Source organism: Terrapene carolina, unplaced genomic scaffold, assembly GCF_002925995.2.
Source record: "Terrapene carolina triunguis isolate 2854851 unplaced genomic scaffold, T_m_triunguis-2.0 Scaffold90, whole genome shotgun sequence".
Taxonomy (NCBI): Eukaryota; Metazoa; Chordata; order Testudines; family Emydidae; genus Terrapene; species Terrapene triunguis.
In genome coordinates, this window is record NW_020664441.1 from 2,171,312 (window position 1) to 2,195,689 (window position 24,378).

Consider the following 24,378-nt stretch of genomic DNA (forward strand, 5'->3'; position numbering starts at 1 on the left):
AAACCATTTGGGGATCCATCCCTGTACAATTAGTGGCATGTTCCAATGGGATGCAGCGTTAGATCCTTAGAGGGAAGGCAGAGGCTGTTTTCTGCCCTAATGTTCTCACTGCATTGCTCCTATCTCTATGTGATCTGTTGCTGAATTGCCTTTTATGAAGAAACAGAAAACCGTCACAATTGGGCTCAAACCCTTTGATCTCTGCAATGCATGAAGCACCTTAGCCTGCCTGCTGTGTCATTCTCGTCCTTCTCACACACCCCTTTTCCTAATAAATGAAATAGTTAATGACAGCCGCAGAAATCTCCAAACAAATCTTTCACTCCCACTTCCTTGGCTGGGTCTAAATTTAGCAGCAGCTGCAGCCGCTCTAATGAAATCCAGTGGGGTTGCTGGGGTGACGGCTGCTCACAAATCATCCTACCAACAAATCAAATCAGCAAAAATCCAAGACAGCACAACACAGGGCTCGGTGCCACAGCCTGAAGCCCACTGACTTCAGTGGGAAAGGCTGCAGGATTGGGACCCTTTACTCAGCTCTTTTGAAGTTGGGATCTGGCAGTTTCTACACAGCCACAGCTCCAAATTTGGCCCTTAAGACTTTTGCCTGGCTGCAAGGAGACTGGGGAGCACAGTTAAAACATGGGCTGATCCCATCAGATGCACATCACATTGTTAATTGTAGCCAGATCCCTTGACAGGTGGAAATGACCTTATTAGGCTGGGCTTTAGCCTCAGTAAATGGGGAGGAGGTGAAAGTTCTAGCTCTGGGGAATATGAATGAGTTAATTATCCCATGGGGATAATTCCATGGGACATTAGTCCCAGAAAATCAGGGCCGAAGGAAACTCAAAGAGCTGATACTAAAAGCTGATCCCCAGCGGACATAGAGGAGATGCTTTTTTATTTGGGTCATAGAATCATAGAATATCAGGGTTAGAAGGGACCTCAGGAGGTCATCTAGCCCAACCCCCTGCTCAAAGCAGGACCAACCCCAACTAAATCATCCCAGCCAGGGCTTTGTCAAGCCAGGCCTTAAAAACCTCTAAGGACAGAGATTCCACCACCTCCCTAGGTAACCCATTCCAGTGCTTCACCACCCTCCTAGTGAAATAGTTGTTCCTAATATCCAACCAAGACCTCTCGGCACTGCAACTTGAGACCATTGCTCCTTGTTCTATCATCTGCCACCACTGAGAACAGCCGAGTTCCATCCTGACTTGTTTTTCATGTGATCAGTAGAGACGGATTCATGGGGCGGATCCCCCACTGGTGTAAATCAACATTGAAGTCAAGGGTTTGTACGCCAGCCTGACCCATTAAAAGCGAAATAAGAGAAAAGCTCCCACCTTCATATCAGGATCGTATAGAACACTGCTCTGAAGTTAGGGCCTGATCCTGAGAGAGTCAGGGCTTCCTTGACTTTAAAGGCAGGTGCCGGTCATCGACACGTGTTGGGATTGGGCCCTTAGAGCATTAAACAGAGAGGGGTTGTTATTGCACAGCTCTGGCTGCACAGTCATGCCTAAGCTATTCACCTAATGACTGATGGGTGTTAGTAACACCACTGACCCCAAAGGATTTTGCAGCGACAGTGTGCTTTGGGGATGCTGCTGTTTTTGCACGCCTGGGGGGTGGGCGTGCGGGTATTGATTCTTTGCAGCAGCAACTGCTCTGCCGCAGGAAGTGGCTCATGACAAACCCAAGCTGCAAGAGGTTTTTAACGATGCAAAGCCTGCAGAATTGGGGACAGATTTCCCCCCACCCACGCTTGCTCCCCTTTCCCCTCAGCTCTTTCTTCAAGCACGGCTGAGTGACAAAGTCACAGAACTTAGAGAGACAGGGAATAGATCCTCTGGGGTGATTTTGTCTACCCACCAGAGTCAATGGGTTTGTTCCCGTGCTTGTCCAGTGCTTTGGCGGTTCTAGAATTAAATTACTCTGAAGAGGAAAGTATTTGCTGGAGAAAGAAAAAAAAATAGATCCTCAGCACGTGTAAACTGACGCAGCTCTGTGGAAATCCATAGGTGTTACGGGGTAGATGTATATACAGCCAGGCTGGTTTGATACTGTGTTACTTCAGTTGTACACCTGGTAACGCCACCGAAATCAGTGGAGCTGCACCCATTTATGCCAGCCAGGGATCTGGCCCACTGACTCCAATGGACTTATGCCAATTTGCACCAGCTGGGGATCTGGCCCTAAATCTATCAGGGCTTTTGTAAGAAGGCAGTTCAGTTCCAGAAATGCTGATGTATCCAAGTGCTCTTCAGAGCCTGATCCAATAACAAAACGGACAGGCACCTAATCACAATGGCCCTAATTCTCCTCTTGCCTATTTTGGTGTAAAATGGGAGTAACTGGGGTAAATCCAGAGTAATTTGCACCAATGAGAAGCTGGTGCAAGTGAGTGAACGTCCAGGGCCTGATTTTGCCCTGTGTTCTACCACTTTTACACTGGGGTAACGCCATGGAATCCAGTGTAAAACTGGAGTCATACAATAGACTGCCAGACTCACGCTGTATCTAGCTGCTTTCTGAGAGGCTCTGCTGTCAGCCCTTACTCATGCGAGCAGGCTCAATAAGTTAGACTCTGCTCTCACTTACACCAGTGCAGGTCAGGAGGGCCTGATTCTGAGCTTAGTTGTGTAAAGCCAGATTGGCATGACTGGGTCAACTCCCCAGCTGGTGTAAATCGGCAGAGCCCCATTTAAGTCAACAGAGCGACATGCGACAATGACATACACCAGCTGGGGATCTGGTCCACTGATGCCAACAGCCTTACTCTAGCTTTATACCAGTGTAACTGACACATTGGATCCACACATTGGACCCATTGACTTCAATTGGACCCAGTCCAGAATAAGGGTCCTTATTCTTATTTTGATAGCATTATTCTCTCCCCTGACCCAATATGATTTTCAGGTGTGCTGGTCTGAGCTGCTAACAGGCTGCATGGGTGGTTGATTCACAAATGCTGTTCTCTGAATTTTTACTAGGTTTAGTAAAAGCCTAATCTCAAGATTGGAAGCTTAAATTCATAATTTTGCTGGACACTAAAAATCACAGACACAATCAAGACGCTGGATTTATGGTTCATTATAACAATCTGTAACCCCCTAACCCTGCTTTGTCCTAAAACTGCAGAGGTGTTAACTGCCCACCTCACCTTGAATGATCTCTTACAAGGTGTTAACTACTTGTGCTAAACAATCTGTCCCATCTGGTATTTAGCTGTGACACTCTAAGTACCTTTCCCAGCTCTGAAGAAGAGCTCAGCATAAGCTCAAAAGCGTGTCCTTTTCACCAATAAAAGATATGAGCTCACTCTCCTTGTCTCTGTACTATGTTTAGATCATTTGATCGTTTTACTCTGATTGAGCTGTTACCCTCTGAATTTTGTACTGATTTGGGTACCAGCCCATCAAAGCCAGTGGGAGTTTTGCCTGAGTAAGGACTGCACAACTATATCTCATTTAAAATTTCTTTGCTTATTTGTGCATTGAGGCTATTGGTCCAGATTAGAGCTGGATAAATAATTTGTAACAACTTCTTCAATGATTTTTGCCTATTTTCCTGTTCACAATTTTTCTGCAGACAGATGGTAAAATTCTCAGATGTGTTTGTTAGCTGGAATCTCATTCACAAGTGTCTTCAGCAAACAAGTCTCAGCCTGCAGATTGCAGATGAAATGTGCATTGCAAAGATTCAAAAGGAGTACAACTTACCCCCACTAAAGTGTAGGTGTGACATTGTGCAGTCTATATGGTTTTATAAAAATATAAGTGAATATAATGTAACTGGGATAGTTTTATAAAAATTTGACAATAAGTGAATATAATGCAACTGGGATATGCTCCGTGCAAAAGGTCTCTTGTAAGGTATCATTACAAAGTGCATAATCTACTGAGTATGATCATCTGATTTGTATAAATGTACCACTCTTGTATCTAAAACTAGAAATATAAAATGTAACTCTGAGGGCCTATTGTAATTATGTAAAGTGTGGGCCATTAATGATGGTTTGGAATCTTGATGACTCCCATTGTCTGCAGATGGCTGTTTACCTGTGAGTCTTCCTGTATATGTGTGTGCTGGCAAGTGAGTAATGAAGTCTTGCAGTGACATGTGATCATGTCACCTGAACTGGAATCCATCTTTAACCTGGTGCTTTTCCAGTGAGGGAGGGTGAAAACCCAGAGGGACAAAGAGTTCCCGCCTTATGCAAAAGATATATAAAGGGGTGGAAGAGAACAGAGAGGGAGAGGAGCCATCATGGAGAAGCCCCTAGCTAACACCTAAGCTGGAACAAGAGCTGTACCAGGGGAAAGAATTGTGCCCAGGCCTGGAAGGTGTCCAGTCTGAGAAAAACTTACTGAAGCATCTCTGAGGGTGAGATTATTTGTATTTAGTTTGATTAGGCATAGATTTGCGCATTTTATTTTATTTTGCTTGTGACTTACTTTGTTCTGTCTGTTACTACTTTGAACCACTTAAATCCTACTGTCTGTATTTAATAAAATCACTTTTTATTTAGTAATTTACTCAGAGTATGTATTAATACCTGGGGGAGCAAACAGCTGTGCATATCTCTCTATCAGTGTTATAGAGGGCGAACAATTTATGAGTTTGCCCTGCATAAGCTTTATGCAGGGTAAAACGGATTTATCTGGGTTTAGACCCCATTGGGAGTTGGGCATCTGAGTGCTAAAGACAAGCACACTCCTGTGAGCTGTTTTTGGGTAAACTTGCAGCATTGGGACAAGTGATTCAGACCCTGGGTCTGTGTTGGAGCCAGACAGGAGTGGCTGGCTCAGCAAGACAGGGTGCTGGAGCCCTGAGCTGGCAGGGAAAACAGAAGCAGGGGTAGTCTTGGCACATCGGGTGGCAGCTCCCAAGGGGGTTTCTGTGATCCAACCCATCACAGTAGGCATCACCTATGTGAGGGAAAATTAACCCTTTAGCACAAGGCTTATACATCAATGTCCCACTTCAGCCTTGCATAAAGGTGAATTTCACACATTAGATGCCTACATAAACACCTGATCAAAAAATTTCAGCTGAATTTCTCCCTCTTCCCCCATCAGAAAATATGGTTGTGTTGAAATTAACGTCTTCCACGGGAAGATGTCAGTTCAGATGTGATTTTTTTGATTTTCTGATAGAGAAAATCAAAATGAAAGAATTTATTTTGAATAATCATTTCAAGATTAAATGAATTTTTCATTTTGATATGTTGATTCAAACTGAAAAAAATTCATTGTGAAAAGTCAATTTGACTCAAATTTAGCTGCAACTTAATATGTAGTTTTGCTTCAGTTTTTGGAAAGAGAAAATTTTTGGAGAGGGTTATTTTCAATTTTGGGGTTTTCAGGGTTATTCCCCCCCCTTTGTCCCTCTATTTTATCCCAACCTCATTCTCCCCCCCCCCCACACACACACACTGTAATAAGGAGTAAAGGGTAAGAATGTGTGTGAAAATGGGGGAAAGTTAATTTTTCACACCTTTTCTTTTTTACTATTTTCCACCTGGAAAAAATTGGAAAACACTAAGAAAGTAGGTTTCCCACTACTTTTCATTCTCTTACTATTTTCAAATTTTTCCAGTGGAAAAAAGGGTTAAAAATAAAAAAGGAAAAGAAAAGGGGAAAATATATCCCCAAATCTTCAAATTTGAAATGGAAATAAAAATCTTTCTATTTCCATAAACAGTAGTTTAAGTCAAAATGAAATGGAAATTTTCATTTGGATTCTAAATGTAAATTCCTGTGGAAAAGCCAAAATATTTTCATTTGAAATGAATTTGAATGGTGATTCTTCCTGAAGAAAATTGTTTAGTTTTCTAATTACATAATCAAACCATGTTTATCCTTTCTGATCCCTTATTTGTTAGTTCAGGGTACATTATTAACGACAAAATCCTAAGTAATTCACAATTTAATATATGGAGATATACCTATCTCAGAACTGGAAGGGACCCCAAAAGGTCATTGAGTCCAGCCTTCACTAGCAGGACCAAGTACTGATTTTGGGTCTAGCCCCCTACCTTTACTAGCAGGACCAAGTACTGATTTCACCCCAGATCTCTAAGTGGCCCCCTCAAGGATTGAACTCACAACCCTGGATTTAGCAGGCCAATGCTCAAACCACTGAGCTATCCCTCCCCCCACTTTGCTTGCTTGCTTGCTTGCTTATTGGATAGTTATATACACTTGGGGTAGCTACTTGAAAATTCAAGTGATATGCTCATTTTGTAACTATTTGAGCTAGCAAAGCTCTAACATTTTAATGTTTGATCATACTTTATAATAAGGGGACATTCATAAATAATTTATAAAATTAAATAATTAATAGATCCCATAAGCATATTAGAGATATGAGTAGCATGTGTTAGAGATGGTTATAAGTACATCAGTCACTCTTTATATTATAAGCAATCTATTGAGCTAGAGTGAGCAAATGTTTGCATTAAAAGGTCAAATCGAAATGTCCTTTCAAAGTCATTAATAATTTTCAATGCTAGTCATGTGTAGCATGCCCAGACCAAAAGAATTGCTTGCTTTTTTTCTTGTGCTCCACTCTGCATCAGTGACGCCTGAATTATTGGTTTGCCCTAATTATCATCTAGAAATGCTGGAAACACTTATTTTCTGAATTTATACCCTGTAACTATGGCACTGCCTTTTTATGGACCATCTGAAAGCTGGATCTGTTACAGTTTTCAAGTCAACACTGAAAAGGTTCCTGTTCAGTTGTGCAGTTCAAGTAGTTTAAGACCAAAATTCAGCTTTGGTTCAAAATAAGTGTTTTGCAAACCCCTGTATTAATAGCAATGTTCTCACAAGGCAAAAAGAACCCAAAACAAACCACTTCATTGAAAACAGGGTATTTTTGCCTTAACTTTCCCCAGCAGTGTTTTCAACCAACCTAAACAGTGTGATGCTAGCTATGCCAAATGCACAGTGAAATCGACGAAAAACTGACCTCCTCTTTTCATTGTACAAAAGAGTGAAAAGCAAAAATTAAACCAACAGACTAAAAGGTGAATAATGAACTGAATATTTTAAATTTCTGTAGTTGGAATAATGCAAGATCCTAGTAAGGAACTGGGCCAGATTTTCAGATGGTGTAACAATCCAGCTCCATTGATTTCCATGGAGTTATGCCAGTTTACACCAGCTGGGGCTCTGGCCCCAAAAGTATTTTAACAACCCATTCTGTAAATGTCTGAGGGGACATCTGAAACCTGGAATATTTGGAGTTCCACAAACCACTGGAAGTTAGGAGCTTAAATACCTTTGTGGATCTGGGCCCAGGTGAACAAAATTCACTTTGGATATGAATTTCAGAGCTGGAGAGTTAATACAAACGTTAGGTGATCTGAAATCTAGTTAACCAGGGTTTGGATAAGGTTTTACCTTATATGGGTTTGAATGTTAGTGTCCCTTTCAATTGGGTTTGAAATGCAGATCAGCTTGGCCTTTTATTTCTTCGGGTGGATGGTGTATTTATGCCTGATTCTCATTTACACTAAGGCAACTTTACACTGCTCTTACCGCATAAAGAGGCCTTAAAGTGAGTGAAAAGCAACCTTACTGTAAATAGGAACTACATTTCTTCTGGTGCCTGGGAGCAATTGTAAAATAGATTTTGGTCTTGATGTCTCTCTTTCAGAACCTGAAACCGACATGGGTTGAAGAGCTACGTAGACTGAGGGAGCTGGTGAGTTGATTCCAGTCACATCGGAATTTGGATTCCCTCTGCAAAGAGCAGTCTGAGACCAGATCTGCAGCTGGTATAAATTAATGCAGCTCTATTAAAGTCAATGAAGATATATGGGTTTACCCCAGCTGGGGATCTGGCCTGAGATTTAGGTTTGATGATGCTTTCAGTGCTTCTCTGAAATGGAGACGTAATGATGTTGGTGCTAACAAATGTGTGTGTTGATTTTATGCTTGGAAAATTTTGACTTTTATTGGTAAATGTGAGTAAACATTGGTTTCACTGCACACACACACACACACACACACACACACCAATGAAAAAAATATTTTAACTGATAATAACAAACGGGCAGATAAGCAAAGTAAAGAAAATGCTGCTTGAAAACTTATTAGGGGCGTATTTCATTTGTAAATGGTGACAGAGAGACAAGGTATGGGAGGGTGAAAGAGACAAATATTTGCACTGTAAAAAAAGAAGAAATAGTATTTTTCAATTCACCTCATACAAGTACCATAGTGCAATCTCCATTGTGAAAGTGCTACTTACAAATGTAGAATTATTTTTGTTACATAACTTCACTCAAAAACAAAACAATGTAAAACTTCAGAGCCTACAAGTCCACTCAGTCCTACTTCTTGTTCAGCCAATCGCTAAGAGAAACAAGTTTGTTTATATTTACATTAGATAATGCTGCCCACTTCTTATTTACAATGTCACCTGAAAGTGAGAACAGGCATTCGCATGGCACTGTTGTAATATAAATTCAGCACTGTACACTATGTATTCTGTGTTGTAATTGAAATCAATATATTTGAAAATGTAGAAAAACATCCAAAAATATTTATAATAAATTTGAATTGGTATTCTATTATTGTTTAACAGTGCAATTAATTGCGACTATTTTTTAAAGCTAGTTAATTTGTTTTGCATTAATCACATGAGTTAACTGGGATTAATTGACAACCCTATTATAAACATTTAGCTTTTTGAATCTCAACATCTACTGTCATAAATAATTATTGTGTGACCCCCCCATTGTCTGCCTCCCCCATAATTTTCTGCAAGTGTGAAAATTTTAAATTGATAAGTCAGAAAAAATGCTTAGAAATGAACATCGATGTTATCTGTCAGAATTATAAACAAAAAATGGAATTCTGCCACAACTAAATATTGTGTGTTGTTAGTATTTTTTATTATTTGTATATCCATCTGATTCAGCATTTAACTCCTGATTTATACCACTGTGAATGAGAGGAGAATCAGCCCCATGATCAAAGTTAGGGTTGGGGTTAAGGTTAGGATTACAGTTAGCTGACTGTTATGTAGATAGCAAAACAAACGTTACCTGACTGTGTTGGTGTCTGTATGGGATCAACAGCTATTAAATCATCATCCAATAAAATGTACTAACAGGTACACGATAAAGGTCAGAGCATGGCCCGGGGAGGGAGAGTTTGCCTCCTATGTTACCGATAAGGTCTCAGCCTCTGTCCTCTAAGCACCTGACAGACTGGGATCTTTCTAAATCTTTGCCACAAATAAGCGCCACAATTTCAAGGGTTTGGGAAGAATTTTGCCATCCATCCATCCCATCTCATCCACCCATCCCACCCCATCCCATCTATCCCATTTCATGAGACAAGGTGGGGGAGGTAGCTCTTCTTGTAAGCTCAAAAGCTTGTCTCTCTCAACTACAGAAGTTGCTCCAATGAAAGGTATTACCTCACCCACCTTGTCTCTCTAATATCTTGGGACCAACATGGCTACAACATCACTGCATATCCCATTTAATCTCATCCATCCTTCCACCCACCCTCAGCCTATCCAGCAATTCATCCATCCATCCATCCGTTCCACCCCATTTCATTTCATCCACCCATCCCTTCCCAGTCCAGCTGATCATTCCATTTGATCTCATCTGTCCATCCATCCATCCTACCTATTCACCCCATCCACCCTGCCATTCGTTTTCTTTCTTTCTTTCTTTCTTTCTTCACTGCAGGCTGCTTCAGCTTTGTTGCTATTCTGGTGCTTCCTCTAGCTTTGCGGTGTAGGGCAAAATCTCCTTTGTTCTGGGGCTGCCAGACCCTCTTTGCATTGGTAAACAGCTGAAGGATGTGGCAGAGAGTGAATTTTCCACTAAGGCTGGTTTGAACTAGTCCCGTCAAGGTAGGTCTCCCTCACTCACCCCCCACGTCGCTTCTTCCCCTCCCCCTTCCCTCCCCCCGTCCCCGCCCTGCAGAGCAACCCCAGTGAATGTTAGTGCTTCAAAACAGCTTGACGGGGAGAAGGGTCTAAGCAAGAGGAAATGAACTCCTCTCCCAGCACACACAACAGGGGGATGGTACCACCGGGGAGGGAAATGGAAACCCACAGATGGAGCTGATAAAAGAGCTGAGGGCATGGAGAGGGGAGATCCATATCAGGGCTTAGGTTTCCAGTGGAAACAGCTCCCTTGACCTACAGCACTGTGATGTATTCTGCTGAGTGTGTAGTGTTATGTGCTCAGGTGCCATAGTGATGGGGCTGGTGGAAAATCCTGGACAGAGAGCGAGCTGGTCATTGATTCTAATGCACTGCATGGTACTTTGCTGTATTGCACTTGGCTGCAGTTCATTAGCATGCACCGCCTTAAGGTGAATACGGTGTTGCTATCACGGGGCATTGCGTGCCACCTGCCATAGTTAAGGCTGCACAACAGTTTCCATTCTAACCCCTAATTAATCCTAACTACTCCTGTACAGTAGATGTCTTCAGTGGGGGCTCCACAGGCATCAAGGGGCGTTAATTTATATGCTTATAAAGAGAGCAGCAAGTGACGCCCGTCCCCCTTAGCAGAAGGGGAGCAGAGAAAGATAGAACATGATCCAATATCTGGAAGCTGAAGCTAGACAAATTCAGACTGCGATTAAGGAATACATTTTAAAGTGGGAGTAATTAGCCACTGGAACAATTCGCTAAGGGTCGGGGTGGATTCTCCATCACTAACAATTTGTAAATGAAAATTGGATGTTTGTCTAAAAGATCTGCTCTGGGGATTATTTTGGGGAAGATCTGTGTTATACGGGAGGTCAGACTAGATGATCACAACAGTCAGGGCTGGCTTTAGGCCAATTCCACCAATTCCCCTGAATCGAGCCCCGTGCCTAAGAGGGCCCCCGGGGGGGGGGGGGGGGAGGAGAAGTGGCTGAGAATCCCTTCCCTGGCTAGAGGCTCCTTTTTAATTTTTACTCACCCGGTGGCGCTCCGGGTCTTTGGTGGCACTTCGGCAGCAGGTCCTTCAGTGCCGCCGAAGACCCGGAGCGAGTGAAGGACCCACCGCCGAAGACTAGGAGCGCCGCCCAGTGAGTACAAGCCCCACGTGTTTTTTTACGTGGGGTTTTTTTTTAGTCATCCCTGCCGTGGCCCTGTCGAAACTGTTCGAATCGGGCCCCGCACTTCCTAAAGCCGGCCCTGACAACAGTCCCTTCTGGCCTTTGAATCTATGCAACTCCACAGCTGCCTGGTGTAAACCTGTGTGGAACTTGATGGGAGAAGCACAAGTTGCAGGAGGGAAGAATTTTGGATGAGACACCAGGAAGTTGGGTCTGCATCCACATGGTTGGAATGCTAGCTGCAGTTGCAACATTTTTGGAAGTAGTTCTCTTAATAAAGACTCTCTTTAGTTTTAGAAACAATGAGTCCTCTCCTGTTATTATCCAGCACACGGTACATGAAACACCTGGGACGGCTTTGCTCAGGCGATCACAGAGCTGGGTTGGAGATCTTTCTCCATTCTTCCTTTTAAGGCCTAGTGCAGGGGCTCTCGGGATTGGGACCACCCCACTAGGGTTGTCAACTTTCTAGTCACACAAAACTGAACATCCTAGCCCCGCCCCTTCCCCCGAGGTCCTGCCGCTTCCCTGAGGCCCCGCCCCCGCTCGCTACATTCCCCCTCTCTCACTCTTCCCCCACCCTCATTCACTGGGCTGGGGTAGAGGGTTGGGGTGTGGGAGGGCGTGAGGTCTCTAACTGGGGCTTTGGGGTGGGGCCAGAAATGAGGGGTTCAGGGTATGGGATGGGGTTCTGGGCTGGGGCAGGGAGTTGGGGTGCAGGAGGGGGTGAGGGCTCTGGCTGGGGGTGTGAACGCTGGGGCGGGGTTGGGGATGAGGGGTTTGGGGTGCAGAATGGGGCTCCAGACTGTGGGGTGGGCCCAAGGGATTTGGAGTGCGGGAGGGGGCTGCGGGTTGAGGCAGGAGGTTGGGGTGTGAGACGGGGTGAGGGTTCTGGGGTGGGGTGCTGGCTCTGGGGTGGGGCTGGGGATGTGGGGTTTGGGGTGCAAGAGGGTGCTCCCGGTTTTGGGGGGTTTGGGGCTGGGGCAGGGGACTGGGGCTCAGGGTTGGGGCGCGAGCTTGCCTCGGGCAGCTCCTGGTCAGCAGCGCAGCGGGGCGGGATAAGGCAGGCTGCCTGCCTGTCCTAGCACCGCGCTGTGCGTTCCCCGGAAGCAGTCAGCAGGTCCGGGACCTAGCCGGGAGGTGGGAGGGGGGGAGGTCAGGAGGCTCCATGTGCCGCTCTTGCCCACAGGTACCCTAATCCCACACAATGTGAGAAATAGTCTGTGATCCTGGAAATACAGACCATGCTCTAATGTGGCAGATGCATGGGTGGGGTGGGGGGAGTCAGAGTTAAGGTTACACACTCAACCTTAATGTTGGCATAGCTTTGCCATGTAATGCAGTTTTCTGTACTGGATCCTGTATTACAGCACACTGTCTTGTAGACAGGGCCGGCTCCAGGCACCAGCTTGGCAAGCAGGTGCTTGGGGCGGCCACTCCGGAGAGGGGCGGCAGGTCCAGCTATTCGGCGGCAATTCGGCGGACGGTCCCTTACTCCCGCTCGGAGTGAAGGACCTTCCGCCGAATTGCCGCCGCAGATCGTGATCGCGGCTTTTTTTTTTTTTTTTTTTTTTTGACTGCTTGGGGCGACCAAAACCCTGGAGCCGGCCCTGCTTGTGGATCAGTGAGTTTGATGGTGTATATGGGAAAACATATACACCATCTGCCCTGGATTAGAACACTAGAATGTGGTGCAATAGAACACATTACTGTGCAATGTATCTTTTCAATGCATTGGCTTGCACTATGCTGCAGTGTATTGCGATGCTTTTGATCATAATCCATTATAATGCAGTACACTAGATGGTGTTAACGTGTATTGTGGCAGCTGTAGTGCACTGCATTGTATTGCAATTCTGCTTTCTTCCCCTGCTAGTAAAGGCTGGAAAGGAATGAGATTAGGTTGCTACAGCTGGGCTGGAAGGATTTTAAACAGCATAGCTACAAGCAGAGGGCTGAGGCTGCACTGGCATATTTCTTACAGCCTCCGCAAGTATCAGGTCAACTGCTGGTCTTTTTATTGCCATGTTCTTCAACCCTGCTTGGGGCAGATAGATACCACGGGGTTAAAGCACTGGCAGATGGGGAGGGGGAGTGGAGCTCACACCTAGCAGAGCAGCAGTGATAGGAGGTTAAGGTTATAATGCCAATCCAGGCTCAGCCTTAGTGTGTGAAAGCATAAAAGGGATGTTGCTTTTTCTTAGCTTGGCCTGTAGATGGCAGGAACGGCTGAGGGAATTTCTGACTGTCGTGCTTCTTCTGAGAGGCCTTGATCCTAATCCTTTTGAAGTTGATTGGATAGACTCCCATTGAGTTCAATGGGCTTTAGATCAGCCCCTAAGTTGCTAACTCCAGGAATGTGCAGCGAGATCACCTAGGAGCTGGGGAGGAGGGGACCCCTCCAGGGCAGGGTTAGTTCTGTAGAGTCATGGTAGAGCCAGAGCAATGCCAACCAGGGGGTTAACCCTTTGAAGCGCTGAGTGCCCTCAATTCCCATGGGTCCCAGGGAGAGATGAGAGGGCTCAGCAGCCCATGCACCTTGCTAGTTTGGACCCTGGAGGTGCTAAGATGATCCGTCCACTGATCAACATGAGAGTCTGGATCTCCTTATTGTCCCTAGTCGGGCACAGACTCGACCAAGCTTCTGCATGGCACAGCATAGCTATTACACACGCTGGCCGGCGGGTGACAGTGAAAGGGGAAACCGCATCCTGTGACGGTTACACAATGACTGGGGAGAGAGGGGGGGCTTTGTGTGTCTATGTGGAGGGGGATAGAGACAAGGTAAAAACCAGCAGTGCACATTTCATCGTCTGCTAAATGTTCAGTGCATCGCTGGTAAAGGTGACTCTGCTGTCTGATGGCCTATGTTTTCCCCTGTAATACCGCACCTATGCTTTGCATTTAATAAAGGGAAAGGCTAGAAATGGAGCTGTGTGTTGGCAACGAGTCCTTGTTTGTTGAATTGGGACCCATCTTCTGGTTCCTTGCCATTAACACTCATTTTGGTATTTCATTTCCATGGGGTGGGGGGATGGAATTTGAGGAAAAAGAAAACCTTGGCTAAATGCTTGGGAACAACCTGAGTGCTATCAATCAATTTAGCAACAGTCCACCCTGAACAGAGGCCTTCTGTCCTTAACCATGGTATCTTTAACTCAGGCAACCTTTGCTATGCACATCCTAGGCCAGATCTCTGGTGATGGCTGAGCTATGCACAGCACTATTGGGTGGGGGGGATGAGAAAAGGTGGCTCTAGTCTAAGCCATCTTTCTGCTCCAGTGATCCTGGGACCAGCTGCTGGTTGTGGGGGGTTGTTTAAGCCCCTTGTGAAGTTTGGAGCAGCCTAAGGGCTGCTCTAAGTGACACCAGTAAGCAGGGCTGTCCCTACGGGGGTGCGAGGCCCAGGACATAGGCATCGAGTTTCTATCTGGTGGGGGGTGCTCCCCCTAGCTCCGCCCAGGCCCCGCCCCCACTCCATCCCTTCCCCCAAGTCCCCACCCCCGCCCCGCCTCTTCCCTGCCCAGTTCCACCTCCTCCCCCGAGTGCACTGTGTCCTTGCTCATCCCCCCCTCAGCACCTCCAGACACCACAAAACAGCTGATTGGTGGTAGGTGCTGGGAGGGAGGGGGAGGTGCTGATTGATGGGGCCCGCAGGCAGGCAGGAGGCACTGGGGGGAATGGGAGGTTGGTAGGGGGGCTCCTCCTTGCTCCCCCCACTCACCTGCCTATCTCCCATCTCACCTCCCCGCCCGCCTCCTTACAAAGCGCGGGCCCCCACAAAGCGCGGGGCCCAGGGCGGTTGCCCCGATTTGCCATACCCTAGGGATGACTCTGCCAGTAAGAACGGTCCTCTACAGAGGCTACTGGTCCCACTGTCTCCTATCCCTATCAAGACCGCTTCGTACCTCTAACATGGGGAACAGGTGGGGAGGAGCTGGCATGGCTGATTCTTTGCCACCTGGGGTTTCCCTTACAGTACATGAATCCCTAGCTCCTCCTTTAAGGCAGGTTTCTGGCTTCTTCGCCTTGTCTGAGCAGGACAAAGGGCCATGGATCTGGCTCATAGCATTCCAAACTGCTTTAGATAATGGTGCCACCATAAACCAAAAATCTCCAGTAGGAGTAGTGAGGTTATTTCACCTCTGTATTTGGCACTGTGCAACTGTTGCTGGAATAATGGGTCCAGTTCTGGTGCCCACAATTCAATGGATATTGATAAATTGGAGAAGGTGCAGAGACAAGCCACAAGGATGATTAAAGAATTAGAAAACCTGCCTTATAGTGATTGAGGTCCTTGAGTCAATCTATTTAGCTTAACAAAGAGTTAAGGAGTGACTTGATTACAGTCTACAAGTATCTACATGGGGAACTAATATTTAATAATGGCCTCTTCAGTCTAGCAGATAAAAGTATAACATGATCCGATGGCTGGAAGCTGAAGCTGAATAAATTCAGACTGGAAATAAGATGTAAATTTTTAACAATTAGTAATTAACCACTGGAACAATTTAGCAAGGGCTGTGGTGGATTCTCCATCACTGACAATTTTAAAATCAAGGTGGCATGTTTTTCTAACAGATCTGCTCTAGAAATCATTTTGGGGAACTTCTATAGCCTGTATTATTCAGGAGGTCAGACTAGATTATCACAATGGTCCTTTCTGGCCTTGGAATCTATGAAAAAGAAAAAGTCCCAAGCAGCTTATCTTTACACTCTCAGAACTTTAAAGCTGCTGATTTCCTTCCAACTTGGATTGTTTTCCTTTCTCCAGTGAGATCTCTAAAGCAAGCCATGTTTGAAGCTAGAATAAGTCATTTTTTATTTTTCTAGTAGGAACATCTTTGGAAAGTGAATTCCTCCCTTCCTCCCCATCAGATAATTTAATGACAGCACACCAATTTTTCCAATAGCTTTCCAGAAATATCAACCTTTGGGCTGAGCTCAAAGAAAATGCCTGCCGCAAGGAAATCAGAGTGTGAATGTTTACAAGCAACTCACTGCTTCCTCTGGGGCGGGGGGCAGAGAGGAGGGGGAATCCAGCCCTGCCAAGCTTAATTTGCATCAATGATATCAGCTTACCCATAATTCTACCTGCTGAATGTTGTTGTTTTTGTTGGACTTTGTCTATGTTTTGATGTGTAAATGTGATAATAGATTACTATCAGTATTGTGCTCTTACCGTCTCCCTGGTTGTCAGCATCTCTCACAGGCAGCAGGCTCCACAGCTCCTGCCCTGGAGCTGTCTCCTCACACAGCTTCTTCCCAGCCAGCTGCTGAGGAGCATCCTCAAGTCCACCTCTCTGGTGACTGGGCTGCACTTCAGGCAGTTATTAGCTCTCTCCTTAGCTCAGAGCTCCTCCAGCCTTCGTGCTAGAGCTGGGTTCTCACTGAGGTCAAGTGCAGGCCCTCAGCCAGCTTCTCCTCCAGCTGGCCCTTCCGTCAGCCCTTTCCCCTTCAGGCTTGTGAGATCCAGCACATCACCCCTCTCCTACCAGTGTCTCCCCTGCTGTATAAGAGAAGAGGCAGCATACATATTGGTCCCCTTCCCAAAGCTCATTCCAATTGGCTGGGAGAGAGGGGTGCTATGCCCCGCCTACTCTGAAAGGTCCTGGACCCTTAAAGAAACAGTAACAGGATTTCCTGCTAAAAGGGGTGCTATTTGGCCAGTTTTTGACCAGCCTGGCTGTTTTTTCTACTGCCTTGATGGTTTCTGGTTGTGACAGAATGTATCCCTGTGTCCCACCCTACACACTATTGTAACAATATTCGTACAAAGTATGCCTTATGAGGTATCATTTGAAAACTCATAATTTGCTGGTCATTATTGTCCTCATAAAATGTGTGGGGCAACATTGTACATGAAGTTATAGTATTCCTCTCTATGATGCTCTTAACACATGTTCCAAACTGAGGTTGGCAAACAAGCCTGTCTCAAACAGTGTGCTCTGCTTAATTTGTATTTAAGCAGTAACAAGAATAATCAAGCAGGAAGGGAAACAAGACGCTCCAACAGGTGAGGAAAAGCAGCAGGGATCATCCTTCCCTATAGACTCGTTGTCTCCTGAAGCTCAGCTGGAAATGTTTTTTAAAAGCAGGACAGACACTATAAAAAGGAGGGACAAACACCCCAAGACATCCCCCATCTCTCTTCCTGCCCATTGCATTCATGGTACCAGAAGTGACAAAGAAAGCAGCCATTGAACTGGGGAAGGGGTCCTGAGAAGTTCCTAAGAAGTTTGGTCAGTAAGACAGCTGAGAGCATGAGGTGAGAAAATTTTACTTTGAATTTAACATAATTTGTTGCGTTAAGCACTAGTTGCATTTCATCTTTATTTTTCTTGTAACCATTTCTGACTTTTATGTCTCATTACTTGTATTCACAAAATCTCTCTTTGTAATTAATAAACTTGTTTTATTGTTTTATCTAATCCAGTGTGTTTAAATTGAAGTGTTTGGGAAACTCCATTTGGTGTAACAAGATGTGTGCATATTATTTCTATTAAAGCAATAATGAACCTTATATAAACTGTATTGTCCAGGAGAGGGTTGGGCAGTACAGGACATATAACTGGGGGGGGAAATCTAAGACTGTGAATGAGTTGGGGGTCGTCCTGCAGTATAACCCAGGCTGGTAAGAGCTAAGGTGTGACTGGCTGGCTGCAGCATACACACAGCCATAGCTGGAAGTGACTTGCATGAGGGAGGCTGTTTGTGAGCAGTCCAAGATGGAGGCTACCGCAGCAAAGCATTGTAACCCCAGGCTAGAGGGCAGGGGTAACACCGCTACTTATTAGTCTGGATTGTATCCTGGTATGTCACACTGGTCAAAAGATCTAATGCGCTGGTTTTCTTGCTGCGTGCATGTGGGCGTGTGCTCAGTGGTCTTAACTATTGGCTGCGCATGTCACGGCTGGGGCATGCCCTGGCCCAGCCAGCACCTGGGTCTCATTCTGCGAGTGTGCAGCATGCCAGGCCTCTCGGCATTGGGGACTGGTTGGGAAATGGGACCCAGAGGGTAAGACTCTCCCTGCTGGCGGAGAGTGTTGTAGAACACAGGGGCTCCTGAGAAGGGATGGTAGGGGGGCTCCCTCAAGGACTGAGGCTCTTGGGAGGGGATGGGTGTAGGGGTTCATGGGCCAGAATGGTCAGACTGCTGGGGAGTAGAGCCTGAGAGGTCAGGCTGGGGAAGTGGGGCAGAGCCAGTGGCCAGTTTTTCTGTGCCTCAGAGGCGGCAACCCTGCCTTCCAAACACTACTTTCTCTCTATCACTATCTCTTAGGTCCTTGTCTGCCTTAGACCTCCGAAAATCTTAAAGGGCCACTCCCTATCATGGGGGTGGAGCAACCCCTAGGCCCCACTACCCATATCACAAGATGTTTGTCAGCCTTTTTGAGTTTTATTTTTTTAAACTGTCTGACTGTACACTGGAAATGCCGTTTCAACACAAAAAGAGTGAAACAAAACATTTCAACGCATTCAAAAAAAAATTCCCCAGTCGAAACTCTCCGTTGAATTTGAAGAATAGCTTTGGACCCTGAAAAATGCATGTTTTGGCAGAAAAAAAAAACTGGAAAAAAACCCACATGCAATTCTAGTTGTGTGGTGCATTGTTGCACACACATCGTTGTACTTCATTCTGAATAGGAGAGATTCAGATCCTGCCCACACATCAGCTGAACATACTCAACTCGTGGACAGCCCCTTCGGCTGACATTCAGCATAAGTCCTACAAGCAAGAGATGTACTGTACGATATCAGTCTGGCCCCACGTGGACACTCCCCTGGAGCCTGGGCTTTCTCTGCTAGGTGACTTGACATGCAGTTCTGTTGTAAAGCGATGATATAAAAACGGCACGTTCATATTGACGAGATCTACGCCCCATGTGGCAGGATAGCCCATGTTTGTTAAAGCCCCTTTCTCTGGGTCCCCATGCCACATATCATTTATACCTGAGGTGAAGTCTCTTCTTACATTTATTTTGCAGAGACTCAACACTGAGAGGAAGGGAGATGGGAGTGAGCTCTGCAAACTGGGTTTGTATCTTGCTTGCAAACTTTCCCCGTTCTAGCAGATCTCTAAAGCTGCACATCTGGTAGCTTGGATATTGCCTGTGAAGGGATCATTCTTCCCTGAGGATGCTAAAGCAGTAGATCAAATCAGAGAGTTTAGGAAAGGACTTGAACATTTGGCCTCTTTCTTTCTCTCTCTCTCTCCAGGGAGAGTTGGCTATACACCCAGGAGGAGTTCAACTGCTGTAGCTCAAACCACTGGGGAGAAATTAACAAGGCCGAGCTGCAATTACCTGAGCTGGCATCTGGCCACCTCTAAGTAACAGCTGGTAGCTGTTCTCCAGTGGATATCCCTACAATGTGTATAATGATGAGCAGGACTATTTAATCCTTAACTTTGATAAGCCGAGATCTCCCTCTGGCAGAGATAGCATGGCCAACCCCAAGTGTTCAGCACATCATGAGGCAGGCTCCAAAAATAATCACAAGATTTTCTTTTTAGATCTCATGATTTTTAAGCTAATCTATTAAATGTTGGCTTCTTTTTCTTTGCCTTCTGCTTTCTGAGCCTTTGGGATTCCTCTAAGGTTTTCCCCACACCCATGAGGGCCAGAGACCTACTTTTATTTGTAAAGAAAAGCTGAGATGCTCCCCAAAATCACATGAGACCAGGAGCTTGGAGGAAAACCCCACACAGGGCCGGCGCAACCCATTAGGCGACTTAGGCGGTCGCCTAGGGCAGTACGATTTGAGGGGCGGTGACCGCAGCGGTATTTCGGCGGCGGGACCTTCCGCCGCCTCTGGGGAGGGGGGGGGCGTTAGCATTTCGGGGCGGGACCTTCCGCCACCTAGGGCGGCAGAAAAGCTGGCGGCGCTCCTGACCCCACATATTGTGAGACTGAGGCTGAAGTCCTGGGAGTTGGCGGCACTAGTGGGACCGCCTTGGCCTCCATTAGCAGAGAGAAGCTGTGGGCTCTGGTGTTTATTCCAAGCTCAGTATTAACCGATTCACTTCAGAATGACCTTGTTGGTATCAGTCACTGCTGGATTCGCTGTCAGGCAGGGGGTGGTAAGGGAATTAGTGCTTGGGTGAGCTGAAGGGCCTCTTTCAGGGTAACAGTACCTCCTTTCTGTTACCGCCTACAAGCTATTTTTATGGATCAAGCCCTGTTCCCAATGGGAAGTGGAGTTAGCCCAGAGGATTGGATGGCAAACAAGAGCATCTTCCCTGAGGCAGAGCTTACCTGGGCCCAGTCCTGCTCAGATACGGCGCAGCTCAGGAATGAGGGTGTGACATTATTGACATAATATGTAACCGTATAGATCACTGTTGCGACCACTGTTATATATTTGCAGCAAATACTGTATAAAGGTTGTCGTGTAAGGGGTCTATGGAGAGGTTATGGTTTCTGGGTATGATTATGCTGTCTATATGTGTGTATCATTTTTGTAGTTGAAGTTATGAATATTGGCTCTATATTGTCTGTATTTGGAATTTAAGCTATGCTTCTGGGTGACACCCCAGACAAGTTGGTGTCAGCTCTGCCTAGCCTGCTTGATGGCCTATTAAGGACCATCAGCTATACAATTGACCCATTGAGAGAAGGCAGATACACCTTGTGACTCAGCAAAGTATGCAGGGACTTGCCCATGTGACTCCAAACTCCTTTTTGCTGTAATTTTCCACAGTAAGAACAAAGAGGTTTTCTTACACCTGGAAAAGAATATAAAAGGCTGATGCCTCATCTCCATCTTGTCTTCAATCCTGCTTCTTACCTCTGGAGGGATTTTGCTACAAACGGAAGCTCTACACAAAGGACTGATGACCCATCCCAGCTGTGGATGTACTCCAGAGACTTGATTTGAGCCTGCAGTTTATTCCATCACTGCTACAAGCCTAAACCAAGACTTTGCCATTACTGTATGTAATTGATTCCATTTAACCAATTCTAGCTCTCATCTCTATCTTTTTCCTTTTATGAATAAACCTTTAGATTTTAGATTCTAAAGGATTGGCAACAGTGTGATTTGTGGGTAAGAACTGATTTGTATATTGACCTGGGTCTGGGGCTTGGTCCTTTGGGATCGAGAGAACCTTTTTTCTTTTACTGGGACATTGGTTTTCATAACCAGTTGTCCCTATAACGAGTGGCACTGGTGGTGATACTGGGAAACTGGAGTGTCTAAGGGAATTGATTGTGTGACTTGTGGTTAGCCAGTGGGATAAAACCAAAGTCTTCTCTCTTTGGCTGGTTTGGTTTGCCTTGGTGTGCACAGAAACCCCAGCCTTGGGCTGTAACTGCCCTGCTTTAAGCAATTTGTCCTGAATTGATGCTCTCAGTTGGGTCCCGCCAGAACCAGCATTGTTACAGTTACATTCTGTGACCCCAATCCCTGGTGTAATGATCTGACAACCCAACGCAAAGGTGACACAGGCCCAGGGGTCTGACCCAGAGTGAATCTGGGAGGAGCTCCAGGGCCTTGTGCATGGTGAGGCCCCTAGGGTATCACAGGCTGACAGGCAGCCTGGCTACAAATTAGGCTTCGCTCTCTCACAAACACACTAAGGGCCAGATCCTCCACTGATGGCAATTAACACTGCCCATGTGGGATCTGGCCCCATGGATTCCAATGGAGAGACACCGGTTTACACCAGCTGGGATCTGTCCTGGAATTTTACTCTGACCCCACAGCCACCATTCTTAAAAGCTTAAATAAAAAGATTCTCCTTCCAGCCCCTCTAGTCAAAGCCTTTTAATCTCACAACATGCCTTGCAATGGTGCTGCCGCACGGGAGAGCAAGGGAGCGGCCGTACGCGGCAGCCACATGCTGCTCCACTATTTACACAGTGCTTGTGCTCCCAGATCCTGGAAGATACATTCATTATTGCCATCCTTCCATGCAGCTCTCCTCTCCTCTCCCCTCACCCCGCCCCCACTCCAGGCCTGGAGGGGAAGGTTCCAATTCAGGGTCCCAGGTCCACGTTGCAGGAAATTGTTAGCTAAATAAAATGCTCCCTGAGCAAACCACAGAAGCAGTGTCCCAGGGGGCTGGAGGAACAAGCATAGGGCTAGGAGCTGCAACTGACTCGTTGGATGGCCTTGATCAAGTCATTTCATCTAGCCGTGCCTTGCTTTCCCCCCGTGTAGAATGGAGATCGTAATCCTCAGCCACCTGGCAGGGCCGCGGGGAGGATCAACAAGTGACGGCAGGGAAACTTTACAGTTCCGGCCGCTCGGGGTTCCCCAGTGAAAGCAACCCAGAGCCTCTCATTTTCACTCTTACAGCTGCTCAGAATTCTCCTGTCAACACGTTTCTTTTGGTGCAAAAAGGGCTTTCCCCCAGCAGAGGCCGGTTCTGTTGAAAGGTTTGGGGTTTTATGCGGGGAAAGATAATGATTCTGTTCAATGAAAACCTAGGAAGATCTCAGGGAAAAATGTCAATGAAAATTTTTTTTTTTCCATTTTCACCTACACTTTCCAAGGGAAAAAAAAATCCCTAAAAGCCTTAGCCCTCCATAGAAGGTTGGAGCCAGCCTCTTCTCTCCAGTGACAGCTTTGGAGGCGGGTACAGCATGGGCAGTAGCTGTGAATCCGCTGGCACTGCCAGCAGCCCCTTGCTTAGGGGAGAGGGAAGAACCATCCTCCATGGCCTCATCCATCACCCACAGTTCTTCAGAGGATATTTTGCCCATTGACAGCACCTTCTATCTCAGGATCTCAATGCCGTTCCTTTAATGCAGACTCGCACGGGGCACCATGATCCCCATCTCCAACAGGGAAACTGAGGGACGGGGGAGGTGACTTGGCCACACTCCAACAGCGAGGTAGCAGCAAGGCCAGGGATGCAACCCAGCTTTCCTGAGTGTCAGGCACTGCCTCAACCACAGTGCTTCCCCTCAAAGCCAGGGGCTTGGATCTCATAGTCTGCTTGGCCTGTGATGTACAGACTCCCCCGACAGGAAAGAGTCATTGCTGGAACCCAGCTATGGAAAATCCCCTCCTAGCTGCTTCTGCCCAGTGGAGATGAAGCCAGAGGCCTGGGGGAGGAGCTACCCCCTGTGCATTGAATCTGAGCACCCCAGTTCCTGTCTGCAGGCTAATCACTGGGGACTGGTTATTGCCATGGGGAATCTACATACCGAGGATTGAACCCAGCCCCATAAGTCACTGTCCGAAAAGGAGCCAAGCAGTCTGGCTGCTCCCCTAGGACTTCTGACCTCCAGCTTACCATCCCTAGGGCTCCAGCTAGGTCTCTGTGCTGCGCCCATCACCATGTGTCCAAGCACCTTTCCTGGCTGGGAATAGAGCCCATGACCCTGGCAGCCATCCTGGAGAGCTTGGCCTGTGTCCTGAGCACTGAGGATGGAGTCCCGGACACCCCCCAGACACCGGGGGTTCACTTATGGGCCTGAGTAGTCAGGGCTAGCTGGGCATCAGCAGAGAACGTGGGCTGGGAAGGGGATGTTCTTGGAAGGACTCCGTGGATTTCTCAGGGTCAGAGCTGTCAGTTGGTAGAGGAGTGTAGCCCCTTCTGGAGCCACAGGGTCTGCACTGGGAAATGCTGGTCAGTCCAGGGCTGGTTCTGGGACCCGCTGACAAACCTTCCCCCCCAAGCCTGACCTTGTGCTAATCAAACACATTCAGTGCAGGGACGTGAGGTTCAGTTATCACCCACTGATTTGCTGTCACTGTATTGAAGGCAGGAGGGAGGGCTGGAGGCACAGACTTGCAGTGATGTCCCTTTCCTAGTACGCCAGGCCTTGGACATCATCGTAATCGCTGCCCTCCGAGTCGTTGCTCCCAGGCTCACAGCTCCCCAACGGCTGGGAGAGAGCTGGCCACTCTGAAATAACAGATCCCGTCAACTCCCGTAGTTCATCCCTGCCTCCTTCCATCCCCACAGCCACTTCTCCCTCCCTCCTTCCACAGCCACCTCTCATCCCTTCCTCCATTCCCACAGCCACCTCTCCCTCCCTCCCTCCCTCCTTCCATCCCCACAGCCACCTCTCAACCCTCCTTCCCTCCCTCCCCACAGCCACCTCTCATCCCTCCCTCCCTCCATCCCCACAGCCACCTCTCATCCCTCCCTCCCTCCAACCCCACAGCCGCCTCTCATCCCTCCATCCCTGCATCCCCACAGCCACCTCTCATCCCTCCTTCCCTCCCTCCCTGCCTCCCCAAAGCCACCTCTCCCTCCCTCCCTCCACACCCACAGCCACCTCTCATCCTTCCATCCCTCCCCACAGCCACCTCTCATCCCTCC

At 46.9% G+C, this 24,378-nt stretch overlaps 1 protein-coding gene across 1 annotated transcript in view; it reads right to left on the reverse strand.

Moving 5' to 3' along the window:
- Positions 1 to 23,860: 23,860 nt before the first annotated feature.
- Positions 23,861 to 24,378, reverse strand: part of CD6 (CD6 molecule) — an 11,437-nt gene continuing 10,919 nt past the window's right edge. Inside the window, exon 12 of the mRNA XM_026650517.1 lies at positions 23,861 to 23,958. Coding sequence (XP_026506302.1) covers positions 23,861 to 23,958 — 98 coding nt within the window. The remainder of the gene's footprint in view (positions 23,959 to 24,378) is intronic.